General features: G+C 33.7%; 1 protein-coding gene across 1 annotated transcript; it reads left to right on the top strand.

The window, feature by feature from the left end:
- Positions 1-1,608: 1,608 nt before the first annotated feature.
- On the top strand, positions 1,609-15,326 carry LOC114508402 (A disintegrin and metallopeptidase domain 3-like). The gene is made up of 5 exons (XM_028526318.2): positions 1,609-1,798; positions 2,303-2,390; positions 2,667-2,850; positions 13,157-13,244; positions 15,221-15,326. Exons 1-4 carry the CDS (start codon positions 1,672-1,674, stop codon positions 13,190-13,192), a joined length of 435 nt encoding a protein of 144 aa, XP_028382119.2. The 5' UTR covers positions 1,609-1,671; the 3' UTR covers positions 13,193-13,244; positions 15,221-15,326.
- The last annotated feature ends 1,855 nt before the right edge of the window (positions 15,327-17,181 follow it).

The raw sequence follows: 17,181 nt of genomic DNA, 5'->3' as shown, positions 1-17,181 counted from the left end.
GTCTATGGAGAAGTGTTCTGATGGTCATCCTGAGTCAGAAGCAGATTCATGATTTATAACCCCCTCATGGCAGAGGTGGAGTAGGCCCTAGAAGAAAATTACTTGAAATGAAAGAGATGTGCATTAGGTAGTATTTTAGAAATATATTAAAGACTAGTGTCTGAGTTAATACTGCATTTCAGGAGTGCAATTAGTCCCTAAGAATCAACAGTTGAAAAACAAATATGCATTGCTTGACATCAGATATTTTCTTTTTATCTTGAAGTAAATATGTAGTATAACCATAGCATTATAACTATGAGAGCTTTCACTAGAGCCTTTTTAAAAAGTTGAGGTAAAAATCACATAAGGTAAAATGAACTATTTTTAAGTGAAAAATTCAGTGACATTTAGTGCATTCACAATGTTGTGCAGCTACCACCTCCATCTAGTTCCAAAACAAGCCCATGATCCAAACAGAAAACCCATAACCGATTAAGCACTTGCTATCCTTTTCTCTTTCCTGTGAGCCTCTGGCAACCACCAATCTGCATTCAGTCATTATGGGTTTACGTATTCTGGATATTTCATATAAGTAGAACCATACAATATGTGATGTTTAGTGTCAGATGTTATTTTTAATACAGTATTTTCAAAGATTATTCACCTTTAGCATATGTCAGTCTTCCATTCCTATATATGGATGGAAATATTTCATTGCATGTATATACCACAGTTTCTCTATTCATTCATTGATGGACATTTGGGTTCTTTCCAGTCTATTTCTCTAGAACTTTTAAGTAAATTTATAATAATATTTAAGTAGTTAAAATGTAATAGAATCCAAATGATGATTACCAACACAATGCTCTTATTTAATCATTTTACAGTTTTGGTTTACTTCTTTAAAAAATATTTGTTTCAGAAATATCAAAAAAGAAATCAATAGTGTCCTTTGTCTCAAACAGTTAGGTGCAATCATGAAATCGGAGCAACAGCCTTGTGAAAAGACTTCATCTTAGAACCTCTACTTTGGTAGCAGCACCCACTTACTCTATCCGTGCAAACCAGTTTCAGTTTCCCATTGTTTTCACATTGGAAGTCCTAGGAACAATGAGAGAGCTCAACACTATTTTAAAGGCACTGCAACATTTTCCGATTACAAAAAAATATGCTAACTTGTGTGTTTAACATTTCCTCATCTTTCAGAAAATTACATACATACTTGCCTGCGAATTTTATGTTGGGTATGAGTACATGATCTGATGTCATTTTGTTCATGTCCACTTAGATTTCACAATAGGTCAGCATATAGTAAATTATTTCAAAAGAAGGGTGCTATGCTCAGTGGATAATATGCACAGTGGCTCTGCTTAATGTTAATAGCGTTAGTCAGGAATCTGAGTTATACCACTCCAGTACTGAACTAATATGTGAGCTTTGATAAGTCATTTAATCTCTCATCAATCTTACCTCTAATGACTGCTTATCTAAATTATAATAGCAGATAATAATATCTTGCTTGGAGTAGTGTGGTAAGACTTAATTGTAGTGTGAAGCACTTTAAAGTCTTTGGATAAAATGTCTTACAAAAATATATATTTGTTTCTCTTTTTACCACAGATTCATCCTAAAGGAACAATATGTCGGATAAGCACAGATCCATGTGATTTTTCAGAATATTGCAGTGGAATGTCTGAGTTTTGTGTGCCAGATATGAAAGCCGCTGACTTAGAGCCATGTAGTAATAAGACCACCTATTGCTTTGGAGGAAAATGCCAAGAGCCAGACAGATATTGTATGGAGTTATTTGGAAAATGTAATAGCTGTATATTTTTTCTGGGGTTTATTTTTAAACTGTATTTCTAAAATCAGTAATCCTCCCTATAAGCCACAATGAAAGGCACTGTTTATTCAAGTCCAAATTTGAAAATAAAATTGCAAATCAAAGCACTTTGAATTATGTTGAGGCAAAATAGGCTTAATAATTTAATAACTTAATAATTAGACAAAGAGAATAGAACATTAGTAAAATTTTAGTTGATAGATGCAAAGGAAATAGATTATTAGAATTGTAGATAAAAGAGAAAATGACTGATTTCTTCACCATTTCTGCAGAATACCAATTTTTCTCTTCTGAAGTTGGTAGTTTTTAAGGAGTGTTTCTCCTTCTCAAATAGCCAGTAGATGACATAAAAAGTTTGTAGCAGACAGCACTGACCAGACATCATTGCTGCTGTCTAGATACCTCTGTAGGAATTCACCACACTCTTAGTTTTAATTGTTTTTTTTAAGATGAATAACTAGAACTTTATGTTTTCAGTTGCTAAAGGTGGTGATTATCTATGTTTACAAGAAGTGAATATTCATGGAGATTCATTTGGAAACTGTCGAGGGCTGTGTCCATTTAGGTTTGTATTTAGAAAACTATCCATTTTCTGAATGTGTGTGTATTTTTTGTGTATGTGTTTTCTGCAATGAGTCACTAAATTCAAATGAGAGGTGAATATAATACATACAGATGAATTTATATGTTGCATTTCATAAAATGGTGTATGTTCTGAATAGCTTTACTGCTATAGTCTGAGTAACATTTTGAATTATCCTTATATTTTGAATTGTTATTTACCTAATACATTGTGTCCTGAATTGACATATGGAAAATTTTCTCTGCTTTATATTGCCAGAAATACCCTTTGTGGAAAGCTAGTCTGTCACTGGATGCATACACGTATAGTGGTACCATTGGAAGCTTATGATATGCAATATACTTACTATGCAGGTCATGTGTGTATATCAGCAAATATGAGAAATCCTACTCCTGAAACGAAAACATATGTAGGTGATGGCACTGCATGTGGTTATGAGATGGTAAATACAAATTTTACTTGATTCTATTTAGTGTGTGTGTGTGCATGAGAGAGAGTAAAATGTCAAGAGTTCTGTTAGTCAAAGGAACACTTGCTTTCCTACCACTTTTATTATAAATTTTGCTATAGATATTTAAATTTGTTTTCTCACACTTGAGAATCTAAGTCTCTTCATTAAGCTAAGATTTGGTCTGCTATAATTTGTGTAACCAAAAAAAGAAAAAATCAAATAACACACTGAAAAAGTAGAATAGAACAATCTGAATAATAAGAACAACAACAAATAAACAAAAACAAAACCCCCAAATCCCCAAGTGTTTAGTCTTGTAGTAATTGATGAGAACTAATTTGGCTGTAACAAAAGTAAAACATTTACTTATCAGCCTATTCTCCTCATTCTTTCTCCAAAAGCATAGTATGCTTGTTAAAAAATTGGCCCTCTTACAAAGAACAATAATATAACAGAGTCTAAGTTTTGTTTAATGACTTTTGTTAAGTTTAAGTAATATTATATGCAAATGATTTTTAAACTATTACCACCAAAATAGTTGACTAAAAATGTACATAATTATCTTACATTTCAATTAAAATAATTTACATTGAGAAACAGCATTTTGAGAAGTGAAAAATAAGAAAAAGGAAGTGAGTGAGCTTATTTTAGAATGGGAAAGACATTTTCAAATAAAAATAATAATCACAAAGGAACGTTTTGGTATTGACTACATTGTCAACAAAGAATGCTTAGCTTAAGAAAAAATAAGAATTTATTTGAGCCAAACTGACAACAATTGCTGGGAAGTGAAATCTCAATGGATTGGCAAAATGCTCTGGAGAACAGTAGATTTACTGCTTATTTTATACCTGAGAATCACAGGAGAAGTGGGTAGGGGTGGTGGTATCCATTGGTGGTAGATTAGGGAGGCTGGAAAAAGCAAAGGGAGGAAATTTCTGAGACTGAATAAAAAGGGAAACAAATAGACACATACTGGCTTTGCATTGGTGGGTACATGATAGTTAACATTGAACATGTACAGCACATAGAGGTGGTATGTGGAAGAACAAGATACTATTGAAGGGTTTTGTGGTCACATTCTCTGGTGCAGTGGTTGTGGTTATTCTGACTTTGCATGGGTATGTTATCTTAGATGCAAAAGGATCACTTACAGGCTCAGTTAAGATAAAGACTGACTTTTGTCTAGGAAGATGACACTTAGGAGCCTACAACATGACTACCTACCATGACTGGCCCTTAGTTAGGAAGTTTTAATTGTAGACCATCTTATGTGGTTACTTTTGGTCTCCAAGTGTATAAGACCCACATTCCAGACCTTCCCTGAGCTTGTCAGGTTTAGTATGTGGCCTTCCTTTTTTTGTCCATAGCATTATAAAGTAATATGTCTTCCCTTCCAAGATCATTTACAACAAAGTGAAAATTGTATACAACAAATATGACAGAGTAAATACATAAATTTATTAACTAATTTAATTGTTCATTAATTAGAAAAAAGCAGTAAAATGGTATACACACATACACATATGTGCACACTTACATGTATGCACACACATATGTAGATATGCATAGATGTGTATATGTATATATAAGTTTGGTATCATAATAGTTATTATATATTATAATTATTTTGATATTATACTCCATGTATATAGTATATAGTGTGTGTGTATAGTATAATACCAAAAATAATTTGGGCTTGGTCCATGGTTCTGGCACAGAGCTCCTAAAGCCCTTGGAATTTCCTGAGTGATAACAATGTTTTCTGTTATTCATCTCCTCCCAACCAAACCAATGAAATGATTTTCATCAGGCCTCTATATAGCTTCAGGATAGGGCTGGTCACTAGAATGACCAAATGATTAGAGGTTTGGAACATTTAATCCCACCTCCCAAGCCTCACAGAACAGAACTCCGTGCTGGAGAGTGGTGTGGCTGAAGAGTGAACTCTACAGAAACTTTTGAGCAGTGAGATTCGGAGAGTTTCTAAGTTGATGTACTCATTGACTTGCTGTGCTGATGATGTACCTGGAGAGGACATGGAAGCTAATGCCTCCACCCACCACCCCAATACATTGTCTTATAAATGTCTTCCATTTGGATGTTCCTGAGTTGTAGCCTTTGTAATAAACTAATAAACATAACTAAAGTATTTTCTAGAGTTGTGTGAGAAAATGAGCAAATGTAAGAAGTCAAATATCATACTTTTTTAAAATGTAATAATGTGAAAGTAATTTTTGGCTATTAGGAAATATACATTGGTATAGGGCAATTATGATGTAAGTTATAACAGGAAAACATCAAGACATGTGAAATGATAACAGGTTGGTCAGATCAATTACAGTATATCCAACACTGCATCCCTTTCTAAAATAATATTTTAAAATAACTTTTAATGGCACGGAAGTATATTTGCAAAATTATGGCAAGTGATACATGAAGGAAAAACATACATTTCTGACATTTGGATTGCACATAGAAATTCTTTGGGTTGCGTTTTTTACAAAAGCACAAGTCATGTCTTTGGCCTAAGATCTTCCTGGTCATCTCTAAGTCAAGATTGTAGCAACCCTGTGATTTTATGTCTTAGTTATTATAGCTTTATAACAGGTAAAAAAGTAAAGGTTTTCGAGGAAGCTCCAGCATCCAAATAACATTCAAAAGCTAGGATGATCTAACAAAAAATATGCAAGACAACCTCCACATCGAAAACTGAAAAACATTATTAGAGAATCAAAGATCTACATAAATGTCAATATCCTAAAAAATCAATGAGTATTTATGATATCAAACATCAAAATCCCAGAAGCCAGATTTTTTTTTTTTGGAGGGAGAGGCAATGTGTTGCTGGGGAAAATTGAAAGACTGATTTGAAGGTTTATATGGAAATGCAAAAGGCTACAAATACAAAATAGCTAATGTAATTTTAAAGAAGAAAATGGAAAGCAGACATTTACACTACTAAATATAAAATTAAAGTAATTAAAACAATGCAATATTGGTACATGGATATACAAACTCACCTATAGACTAAAATAGAAAATATTATTTTGGAGAAGTTGGAGATTAAAATGTTTCAATAAAGTCCTCAGAGAAACATTATGTGTTGAGCCTGGCACAATTAAAGATTTCTTAAATGATATACATGAATAATATATAAAGGAAAACATAAGTGTATTACATTATGATTAAAAACTACTAAATAGAGATTTAAGGTTATAGAAGGACAGACTAGATATGCTTTTCCCTTTTCTTTTTATTATATATAGTTTAAAAACCTGGGTGTTATATAAAAAGCAAACTAAGAATACTTTGAAAGCTGGAAACAGAAAGGCAGACCAGCTAGGGACCTCATATATCCTAAACTGGGTGCTAGAGAAGTCAGCAACTCAGAAATACCAAATGGCATAGACAAAAGGAAGCCCTCAAGGTAAGCCTAACTTCTTTAGCCAAAGGAATAACCTGGCAATGCAGTACACTCTTAAACAACAACTACTCTATTTCTGCCAAACAACACAGAAAAAAATGTGACCACACTTCCACTCTCACCAGAATGGTATGAGCAGAAGGTTAGTGGAGAGGCTTTTATTTCCTGATCCTTACAGTAATTGGGGACCTTTACATTGCGGGTGTGAATAATCCTGTATTTCTAACCTTACCTGGCAATAATGAAGCAGTGTCCCTTTCCCCTATTCTAGAGCTCTGAGGAGAACTGTAAAAGGGGTTTAAGCAGGATTCAAAATCTCATAACATAATATTCAAAATATACAGGTTTTAATCAAAGTCACTCAATCCCAAGGGCCAGCAAAGATCTCAACTTAAAAGAGAAAGAGAATCAACTAACACTAGCACCAAATGGCACTGATGTTAAAAACACCCTTCAAAGATCTAAAGCAGCCATTATTCTGTAAACATGCCTTCTTGTGCTGCTCCCTGTATATAAAACTCAGTGATGGTCCCAGGAGCAGAATGATGGGGACAAGAGAAGAAATTAGTGAAGCTGAAGACAGAACCCCTCAAAATACTCAATTTGAGCATTAGAATAAAAAAAATAAATAGAGCTTCAAGGACATGTGGAGATATAAGAAAAGATATAATATCCTTGGTATTGCTATCCTGGATAATAGGAGAAAGAATTTAAAGATAGAAAAGTATTTGAGGAAATAATGCCTGGAGAGTTTCCAAATTTGTCAAAAGGCATAAACCTACAGATGAAAGAAGCTGAAAGAACATCGTATAAGAGGAACCCAGTGAAATCCATAGGAGGATACAACATAATAAAATTTCTGAAAATTAAAGACAAAGAAATAGGACCTTAAAAGTAGTGAGAGTGAAATTATACATTATGTATAAGAGAAACAGTTACAATAATGGAAATAAAACCATCTAGGAACTAGACATACAAATACTACAGAAGATTGCCATCCTAGTTAACTAGTCTTCTATCATCTTACATAATAATGGGATTCACCTAATGTTCTGTGGGAAATGAGCCATGCATTTGAAAGTCCTCTGGTTTGTCATACCAGGCCTGTATGTCTTTATAGAGTACTCATTTATACAGCAGTGATTCTCTGCCTGGGAAAGTCTTGATCATTAGCCCATGCTCAACTGGGTAATTTCCCCATGGAGGGAAAAGAAGGAAAGAAAAGAGAAAAGGAAACATAAAGGAAGGAAAAGGAGGGAAAGGGAAGGGAGGAAGAAAGAGAGAGAGGGAGGAAGATGGACTTTTCTTGCTTTGTTCAGTAGGAGTTTTAAGCTGCCATGATTTTTCACTCCCACACCATTTTTAATAAAAAATACCTAACTGGCAGCTTTCCCTGTGTGACTGGGGTTTGTCACATGACAGTCTTCATTTTGGAAGCTGAATCTTAGGCTGTGGCACTTACAATACTTTACTTGGATAGTGCCTATTCTATGGCAGATCACTTGAGAAGCCCAAATTCTGTAGGCATCATTTTAATTGCTTCAGCAAACAAAATACCTATCTAAATTTTGTCTCAGGGGATAAAAATGTTGTGCTTACTACATTCTGTCATTCAGAAGAAGAAGTGAGTCATGAATATTGAGAGCTAACTAATTCTGTGGTTTTGTGGATAGACTTCCATTGATAATTACACATTTTATCTACCTCCTGCAATCCTGCCCTTTCAGCGCTTCTTCCTCTGTTTTTCTTTATGACGCTGAGGCTGCAGCTCCTCTACAGCACTGTGAGGCTGATGAACTAGGCTCTCTTCTTTGCCATTGTACTGGATGTGGTTGCTTTCTCCATTTTATCCATCAGTGGCCTTCGTTTCATTTCTTAAATCTCTCATCTTCTAATTGCCTCTTTCTGATTCCCCTTTACCCTCATTTATTGGGGAAAAAGGAGGCTATTGTGTGTACTAAACCTGTCAATCTAAAATTAGAATCATACTGAGGGTATTTTAAATCAAGTTTATTTTCATTTGTTACCCTGAATTATTCAGTCGATTTTAGAGAGGTTGGAAAGTTAAGGCTTCTTTACCTCACTCTCATTTAATGTAGGTCCTTTGTAAAAGTTATCAGTTGATTGATCTATTAATTGATGTATCTGTGTATCTGGTTTCATTGATCAAAAACAGAGAGAAGTTACTTCTTATTTATAAATATGAAAAAAGTCTATCTTCCTTATCACATAATTCTAAAAAACACTTATAAATTTCATATTGTGATACTAAGTGAGCAATATACTACATGGAGATAGGCATTATTTCAACAATACAAATTTGCTAAGTATTCGTTGTGATAGAGTCTTTAAATGTTTTATTTATAGGACTTAGAACAGGAGAATAGTTTATCAAAAACATTCAAATATATGAAGACTGAATAACATGCTATTAAATAATGAATGGGACTATAATGAGTTCAAGGAAGAAATCAAAGAGTATCTGGAAAAAATTAAAATGAACAAAGAACAAACCAAAACCTATGGGACACAGCAAAGGCAGTACAGAGAGGAAAGTTCAGAGCAATATAGGCCTATTTAAAGGCAATAGAAAAATCTCAAATAAAAAACCTAACACTACTTCTGTAAGAACTAGAGCAACAACAACAACAAATGCCCAGAGTGGATAGAAGGAAGGAAATAGTCAAGATCAGAGAAAAATTAAATGACATAGACACTAAAAGAACAAGTCAAAGCATTGATAAATCCAAGACCTGGTTCTTTGAATTGACGAATCTTTAACCAGACTTATCAAGAAAAAAAGAGGGAGGGCCCATGTAAATAAAATCAGAAATGAAAGAGAAGTTACAACTGAGATCACAGGTATACAAATGATTGTAAGAAATTACTATGAACAACTATATGTCAAGAAATTGGACAATCTGGGCGAAATGAACACATTTCTAGAAACATGCAATCCGCCAAAACTGAGTCAAGAAGAAGCAAAAAGCCTGAGTAGACCAATAACAACTAGTGAAATTGAAACAATAATAAAAAACACCTGGCACACAAAAGCCCTGAACCAGATGGATTCACAGGTGAATTTTACGAAATGTTTAACGAACAACTAACTTCTATCCTTCTCAAACTATTCCAAAAATTTCAAGAAGACAGAAGACTCCCAAACTGTCTTTATGAGGCCAGAATCATTCTAATCCCCAAACCAGACAAAGACACGACAAAGAAAGAAAACTACAGGCCAATATCGCTGATGAATATGGATACTAAAATCCTCAACAAAATACGATCAGGATTGAGAAATACATTAAAAAGACCATATACCATGGTCAAGTGGGGATTCATCCCAGGGATACAAGGATGATACAATATTCACAAATCAATAAACATTATACATCACATAAACAAAAGGAATGACAAAAATTACATGATCATATAAGTAGATGGGGAAAAACATTTGATAAAGTATAGCACCCATTTATGATAAAGACACTCAGCAAAGTGGGAGTAGAGGAAGCATACCTGAACATAATAAAGCCCATATATGAGAAACCTACAGCCAACATCATACTCAATAGGTAAAAACTAAAAGCTTTCCTACTAAGGTCAGGAACAAGACAAGGGTGTCTGCTTTCACCACTTCTATTCAAGACAGTATTGGAAATTTTAGCCACAGCGATCAGACAAGGAAAAGAAATAAATGTCATCTAAATTGGAAAGGGGTAAGTAAAACTGTCACTGTTTGCAGATGACATGATAGTGTACATGGGAAACTCTATAGACTCCACCAAAAAAACTACTTGACCTAATAAATGAACCTGGAAAAGCAGAGGGATACAAAATCAATATTCAGAAGTCGAAAGCATTTTTGTACACCAACAATGAAATATCAGAAACAGAAATTAGGAAAAAATCCCATTTACTATAGCAATAAGAAAAATAAAGTTCCTACTAATAAACCTAGGCAAGGAAGTAAAAGACCTGTACTCAGAAAACTACACAACGCTGAAGAAAGAAATTAAGGAAGACAGAAATAAATGGAAGCATATACCATGCTCATGGATTGGTAGAATTAGCATCATAAAAATATCCATACTACCCAAAGCAATTTATAGATTCCATGCAATCCTTATTAAAATACCAATGACATATTTCACAGATATAGAACAAACATTTCAAAAATTTATGTGGAACCATAAACGACTCTGAATTTTCTAGCCATTTTTTAAATTTAATTTAATTTTTAAAAATATTATATTTATTTATTTTCAGACAGAGAGGAAAGGAGGCAGAAAGAGAGGCAAAGATCAATGTGTGGTTGCTTCTTGTATGCCCATACTGGAGACCTGGTCCTGGACCTAGGCGTGTGCCCTGGATTGGAAATCAAACTAGCGAACCTTTGGTTCACAGGCTCACACTCAATCTACTGAGCCACACCAGTGAAGGCTCCTAGCCACTTTTAGAAGGAAGAACAAGGTAGGAGTGATCACAATACCTGATATATTACAAGGCCATTGTAATCAAAACAGTTTGGAACTGGCATAAGAACACCCACATAAATAAAAAAACAGAATAGAGAGCCCAGAAATAAACCCATGTCTTTATGGTCAATTAATATTTGACAAAGGGGACAGTAGCATAAAATGGAACAAAAATAATCTCTTTAACAAATGGGGTTGGGTGATCTGGATAGCCACATGCAAAAAAATTGAAACTAGACCACCAACTTATATCATACACCAAAATAAACTTATAAAAAACTTAAATATAAGTTGTGATACCATAAAAGTCCTAGAGGAAAACATAGGTAGGAAAATTTCAGATATCCCCTGCAGCAGTATTTTCACTGATACATCCCCTAAAGCAAAGAATATAAAGGAAAGAATAAACAAATGGCACTTCATCGAATTAAAGCGCCTCTGTAGGGCTAAAGAAAACATCAGGAAAATAAAAAGGGAGCCAATAGTATGGAAAAATATATTTTCCAATGATAAATCATACAAGGGTTTGATCTCCAAAATATATAAAGAACTCACATGACTCCACAGCAGGAAGACAATCAATCCAATTAAAAAATGGGCAAAGGACCTGAACAGACACTCTTCTAAGGAGAAAATACAGAGGGCCCAGAGACATGAAAGGATGCTCTGCATCACTAGGCATCAGAGAGATGCATTTAAAACCACAATGAGATACCTCTTCCTACCTGTGAGAATGGCCAGCATAAACAAATCAACAAACAGCAAATGTTGGAGAGGATGTGGGAAAATGGGTCCTTAGTGCTATGTTGGTGGGAATGCAGACTGGTGCAGCCATTGTGGAAAACGGTATGGAATTTCCTCAGAAAACTAAAAATGAAACTACCTTTTGACCCAGTGATTCCACTGCTGGGACTATATCCTAAGAATCCTGAATCACCAATTCAAAAGAACCTGTGCATCCCAATGTTCCTAGCAGCACAATTTACAATAGCCAAGTACTGGAAGCAGCCTATGTACCCATCAGTAAATTAGTGGATCAAAAAACAGTGGTACATTTACACAATGGAGTACTATGCAGCAGAAAGAAAGAAGGAATTCCTACCTTTCGTGATAGCATGGATGGACCTGGAGAGCATTATGCTAAGTGAAATAAACTAGACAGTTTAAGACAAATACTGTATGATCTCACCTATAAGAGGAATCTAATGAACAAAATAAACTAATGAACAAGGTAGAACCACAGGCAAGGAAGTGTAGAAGAGAGTGAATGTGACCAGAGGGGAGTTAGTGGTGAGGGGACTATTGGGGGACAGAAGGGGAAGGGACTAGACCTAGAACGTTTATGAATGGCCAACATTGTGTCCATGGACTGTGGGAGTGGGGTGTGAGTGTGAGATTGGCAGGGGAAGGCAAAGGGTGAAAATTGGGACAATTGTAATAGAATAACAATCAAATAACAATCAAAATGATTTAATAAAAAAGAAAATTAGGTTAAACAAATAAATAATTAAAATTAATCCTGTATTTAGTGAGCACTTACTCTGCTTCAAACACTGCTTTTATTTCTTCATGTGTAACAAATGATTTCATCCTCATAAACTATATGTATACTTTATAATCATTTGGGTATGATTACTATTTCAAATTCCAAGATGGATAAACTGAGTTATGGAGGAATAAATAACTTGCTCAAAATCACATTGCCAATGTAAAAGATTAGAGATATTGTTAATAAAGTTTGAAAAAATGTGAAAATTACAGAAATGGTAGAATTTAGCATTGATCATTAGGTTCTGTGAGTAAAATAGTTCTTGTACTGAATATGGGCCCAGTTAATAACTCACTGTGTGGCCTTAAAAGTGTAAAGTTAATTCTTATGAAATATACATAAGTATAAAAACATCTCTTTTACAGGGTCAGTATGAATATACAAGTATATTATAAAAATGCATAGAAAGTGCTAAGAAACATCCTAGCAAATGGTCAGTACAGGCTGGCTATTTTCACTTTTGTGCCAGTTAGTATCAATCAACTCACAGGTCTGCTCCCTCAAGGAAAAAATAGTATCTGACTTTCAATATTTCTTATTTGGTAACATAAGTTGTTTTATTGAGTGAATAGATGTCATAAAATCCAGATTCATTAGTTTTATATACACAGGAGTGGGCAAAAATAAGGTTACAGTTGTGAGTATGTGAAACAGAGTAAACTACAAGAATTCATACATAATGTAAAGAATCCTAACCTGCAGACCTTTTTCCATACACACCACTGTAAACCTACTTTTGCCAACCCCTGTCCCTACAAAGTGTGTACCTCTGTTCTGTACTAAGAACGATTGCCCACTCTTCATATTTCATGTGTTTTGTTGTTGCTTGTTTTTAAATTGTAGTTTTGTCATGGAAGAGTTTTGCAAACCTATCAGTAATTACAACAATCCAGTAACCTGTAATTCAACAGAGAAATGCCACGGACATGGGGTATGTAATGGTTACTCTATTTTTATGTATAGTTTTATAAAGAATTCACATCAGTAACATTTCCAAGGTAATAAGGTTCAGAATTATTTGATGTGGAAATTTCTTATGGAAAGTTGCTGTCAAATAAGGAATTATTTATACACATACACATGAATTATATGTTCAATCAGACCATTACAGGTCCTATTAGTTATGAGCTTTGAACTTTGTGCAAAATGCCATATAAAAACTTTGTATAAAATGCAATACAAATATATCATTAGATCAAGATTGTGAAATTTTGGGAATATATTAAAGATTATACATATACATTTATACATAAGTATAAACACTATGATTGAGTGTATGTTTACTGTTATGTATTTAAATATGCAGAATATATTTAATTACTTATATTACTTATAGTCTACTATTTTTGTTAGGGCAGACTTTCTTGTCTATTATGATCTGTTTCACCCTTCAATGGCTTCAGTTTGTAGCCTGTATGTCTGTTCCACACAGTATTTGAAGTCATTCACTAATGGACTAGGGTATAATATTAATTTTTACTTACCTATTATAAATAGTGGTGCAATGGATATTGTTGTGAATTCACTTTTTCATATTTATCTGATTTCTTAAATTGTTAGCAATAAAATCTTTTGGAGCAAATGTATGCAGCATTAAAATTTTGGTAATATTATATTGTCAAGAAACAGTACGCCAGTTTCACTTCCACTTATCATGTGCAAAAAGGTGCATTTCCTCAAACTCTGGTGTGGCTAGTTTGTCAGTTTTTTAATCTTTTCTAATGTGCTAAATCCATTGTTAATTTGCATTTATTTAATAATTAATGATACAGTTCTTAAGTATGTACGTATGGTAATATTTGTCATTTGCACTTCTATTTGTCCATACATTGTGAAATTATCTACTGGGTTATAGAAATGTAAACTTTGAAGGTTTTCAAGCATGCCTTTGGCTTTAAATTTGTAGCTAGTGTCTTCTGCCATATTGATGTTTCATATGATATATGGTGATCCAGGAAAAAAAGTGATGTGTCTGTATGTCTTGATTCAAAATTTTCTCCCACATCACTAAAATGTCCTATTATTTACAGTTTATTTTCTGTTTCTTTCCTTCCCTAATTTTAATTACATTTTTGCACAAATCTATTTCCAGATTCTCTATTCTGCTTCTGACCCTTCTTTCAATTCATCTACCATATCACATTTATAAGTACTTTTTAAAATTATTATTATTTCTTTATCCTCACCAGAGGACATTTTTTTTTTCATTACTTTTAGAGAGAGAGGAAGGGATAGAGAGAAACATTGATGTGAGAGAGAAATTTCAATTGACTGACACCCATTTATGCTCTGACTGGGGATTGAACCTTCAGCATAAGTATGTGATCTGGCTAGGAATCAAACCTGCAGCCTTTTGGTTATGGGATCATGCTCCAGCCTACTGAGCCACACCAGTCAGGGCACATATGTAGTTATTTTATAGGCTTCTTATTTTCTAGCAAAGTAAATTTTGCTATCCGTGTCTGTTCAAGCAAGGGCTTCCTTTAGATGCTCCCCCATATTTTTTTGTAAAGGTCGGCTCTGGTCATAGCTAGTTTTTCTTATCTAGCACAACTCATAATAAATTTAAACTCCCACAGTTTTATAATTTCTGGTCTCATAATCTCTATGCTTTTCTAGAGTAAGCTATTTCAATTGTATCAACAATGTTATCTATTATTTAACAATACAAGAGACAACAGGAAATTCCTTTGACATTTGAAAAGATAGCGAATGGACATGTATTCTATCGAATTTTATTTTAAGAATTATTTTCCACATTAAAATAAGCACTACCTATAACATACTAAATTCTAATACTTTAATAATGTACATTGACTAACAATGACAAATAGTGTATTCAATTTTTATATTGCATATATAAATTGCATATATATGTTCTCATTTTTCATTTGGTTTTGGTTTGAGATTTGTAACACTAGAGGCAATTGTCAGTGTGATTATGGATATGCCCCTCCCAGATGTTTATCATCGCCGTCATCCCCAGGAGGAAGCGTAGATGATGGGTTTTGGTTGCTTTCTCAAGGTCAGTATCTAGATCACTGTGCTCCATTAGGACTTTCTACACTTCTAGAAATATTCTTCATCTCCACTTTGGATGTGGTTGTTGAGCACCTGGTGTGTGGAAAGTGTAATGAAGGAACTAAAATGTCCATTTTATTTTACTGTGTTTAATTTAAATTTAAATAGCCCCTTGTGACTAGTGGCTACTATATTAAACAGTGCAGCTCTAAATCATACTGTCAATCAAAAATTTATATATGCTTTTAATTCAAATCCAGAAGTGAACATTTTAATAGGCCTCCCCTGAATTTTAACCATGGTTCCCTAAATATTTCTACTGATACAGCAGAGGTTTCTAGATTGGTGTTATTAAATTACAGAATAGGTGACAGTTTTATTTTACAGTCTATATTCCAAGGATGTTAACTATTGTGATATGCCAGTTTGTAACCAAGTTGCATCTTTAAAGTTAACTATACAATAGAAAGGTAAAAATAATCAAGTCTTTCATCCCCATAGCATGTGGATAGTAAATGGTACAAAACATTTTTGCATTTATTTGGTGAACATTCAGGAACAAATGTAGTATATTTGATTTTTCTAAACTTCACAATGTATAAATCTCATCACAGTTTAATTCTATTATTGTCTTTTCATTGTTGGCACTTTTGTTGTTATATTTTATTTATATATTATATTATAAACCTGATACTACATTATTATTTGCAATAAATAGATAATGGATTGTTAAAAGTTTAAAATATAAATATTTACATTTGTCCACCTATTTACTGTTTTGTAGGGCTTTTCAACTCTTCTGGCACGTTCAAATTTCCATATGGGTCTTTTCCTTTTAGCTTGATAAAACTTCCTTTTGTATTTCTTTTTGTGTGTGTATCTTGTGGTGACCATATGTCTCAGTCTTAGTTTTACTTTACAACATTTTTATAATGTCTTAGTTTGTGAAAGGTAGTCTTCACAGAAGTGTATTTCTACACTGAGAATTGTTTCTCTCAGCAGTTCACAGGGTTAAGCACATTATATCCAGGCTTCCATTTTCTGATGAGAATACAGTTGTCATTATTCATCTCAATAATATAATGATTCTTTCATTTTTTTTCTCTGAGTTTCAGACTTATTTTCTATTTTTGATTTTTCACAGTTTCACTAGGATTCACCAAGATGTGTTTTTCTTTGAATTTATCCTGTTTGGGTTGCCGAGATTCTTGAATTTATAGGTTGATGTATTCTTGGAAATTTAGGGGGAAAACCGCAGCCATTGTCTGTTTTTTATTTTTTAAAAATTCATTTATTTATTTTTAGAGAGAGGGGAAGGGGGGGAGCAAGAGAGGGGGAGAAACATCAGTGTGTGGTTGCTTCTCAAGCACCCCCTCCTACAGACCTGGCCTGCAACCCAGGCGTGTGCCCTGAGCGGGGATGAAACTGGCGACCCTTTGGTTCACAGGCTGGAACTCAATCCACTGAGCCACACCAGCCAGTTCTCTTTATTAATATTTATTTTTATTAAACACATTTGGCTTTAGAAAATTTATGCACATTAGCATTTTTACTCTGTGGTATACAGTTCTATGGGTACAGAAAAAAAACATTAACAGACTTTTGTTCCCATCAATTATTGTCATGATGCACAATAGATCTATCACACAAATCCTCCCTCTTTCTTCCCCTTTACACTCATTCCCTACTGCTAATTCCTAAAGAGCAATTACTTGTTCTCTGTCCCTAAAGATTTTCATTTTCAGTATGTGATATGCATTTGAGATTCATTCCTGTTGTCTTATGTTTTAATAGTTAATTTATTTTTGTTTTTAAGTAGCCTTCTATTGAAAAGATATACTATAGTT

This window comes from Phyllostomus discolor, chromosome 11 (assembly GCF_004126475.2).
Source record: "Phyllostomus discolor isolate MPI-MPIP mPhyDis1 chromosome 11, mPhyDis1.pri.v3, whole genome shotgun sequence".
Taxonomy (NCBI): Eukaryota; Metazoa; Chordata; class Mammalia; order Chiroptera; family Phyllostomidae; genus Phyllostomus; species Phyllostomus discolor.
This window is presented reverse-complemented; position numbering and strand designations above follow the sequence as displayed.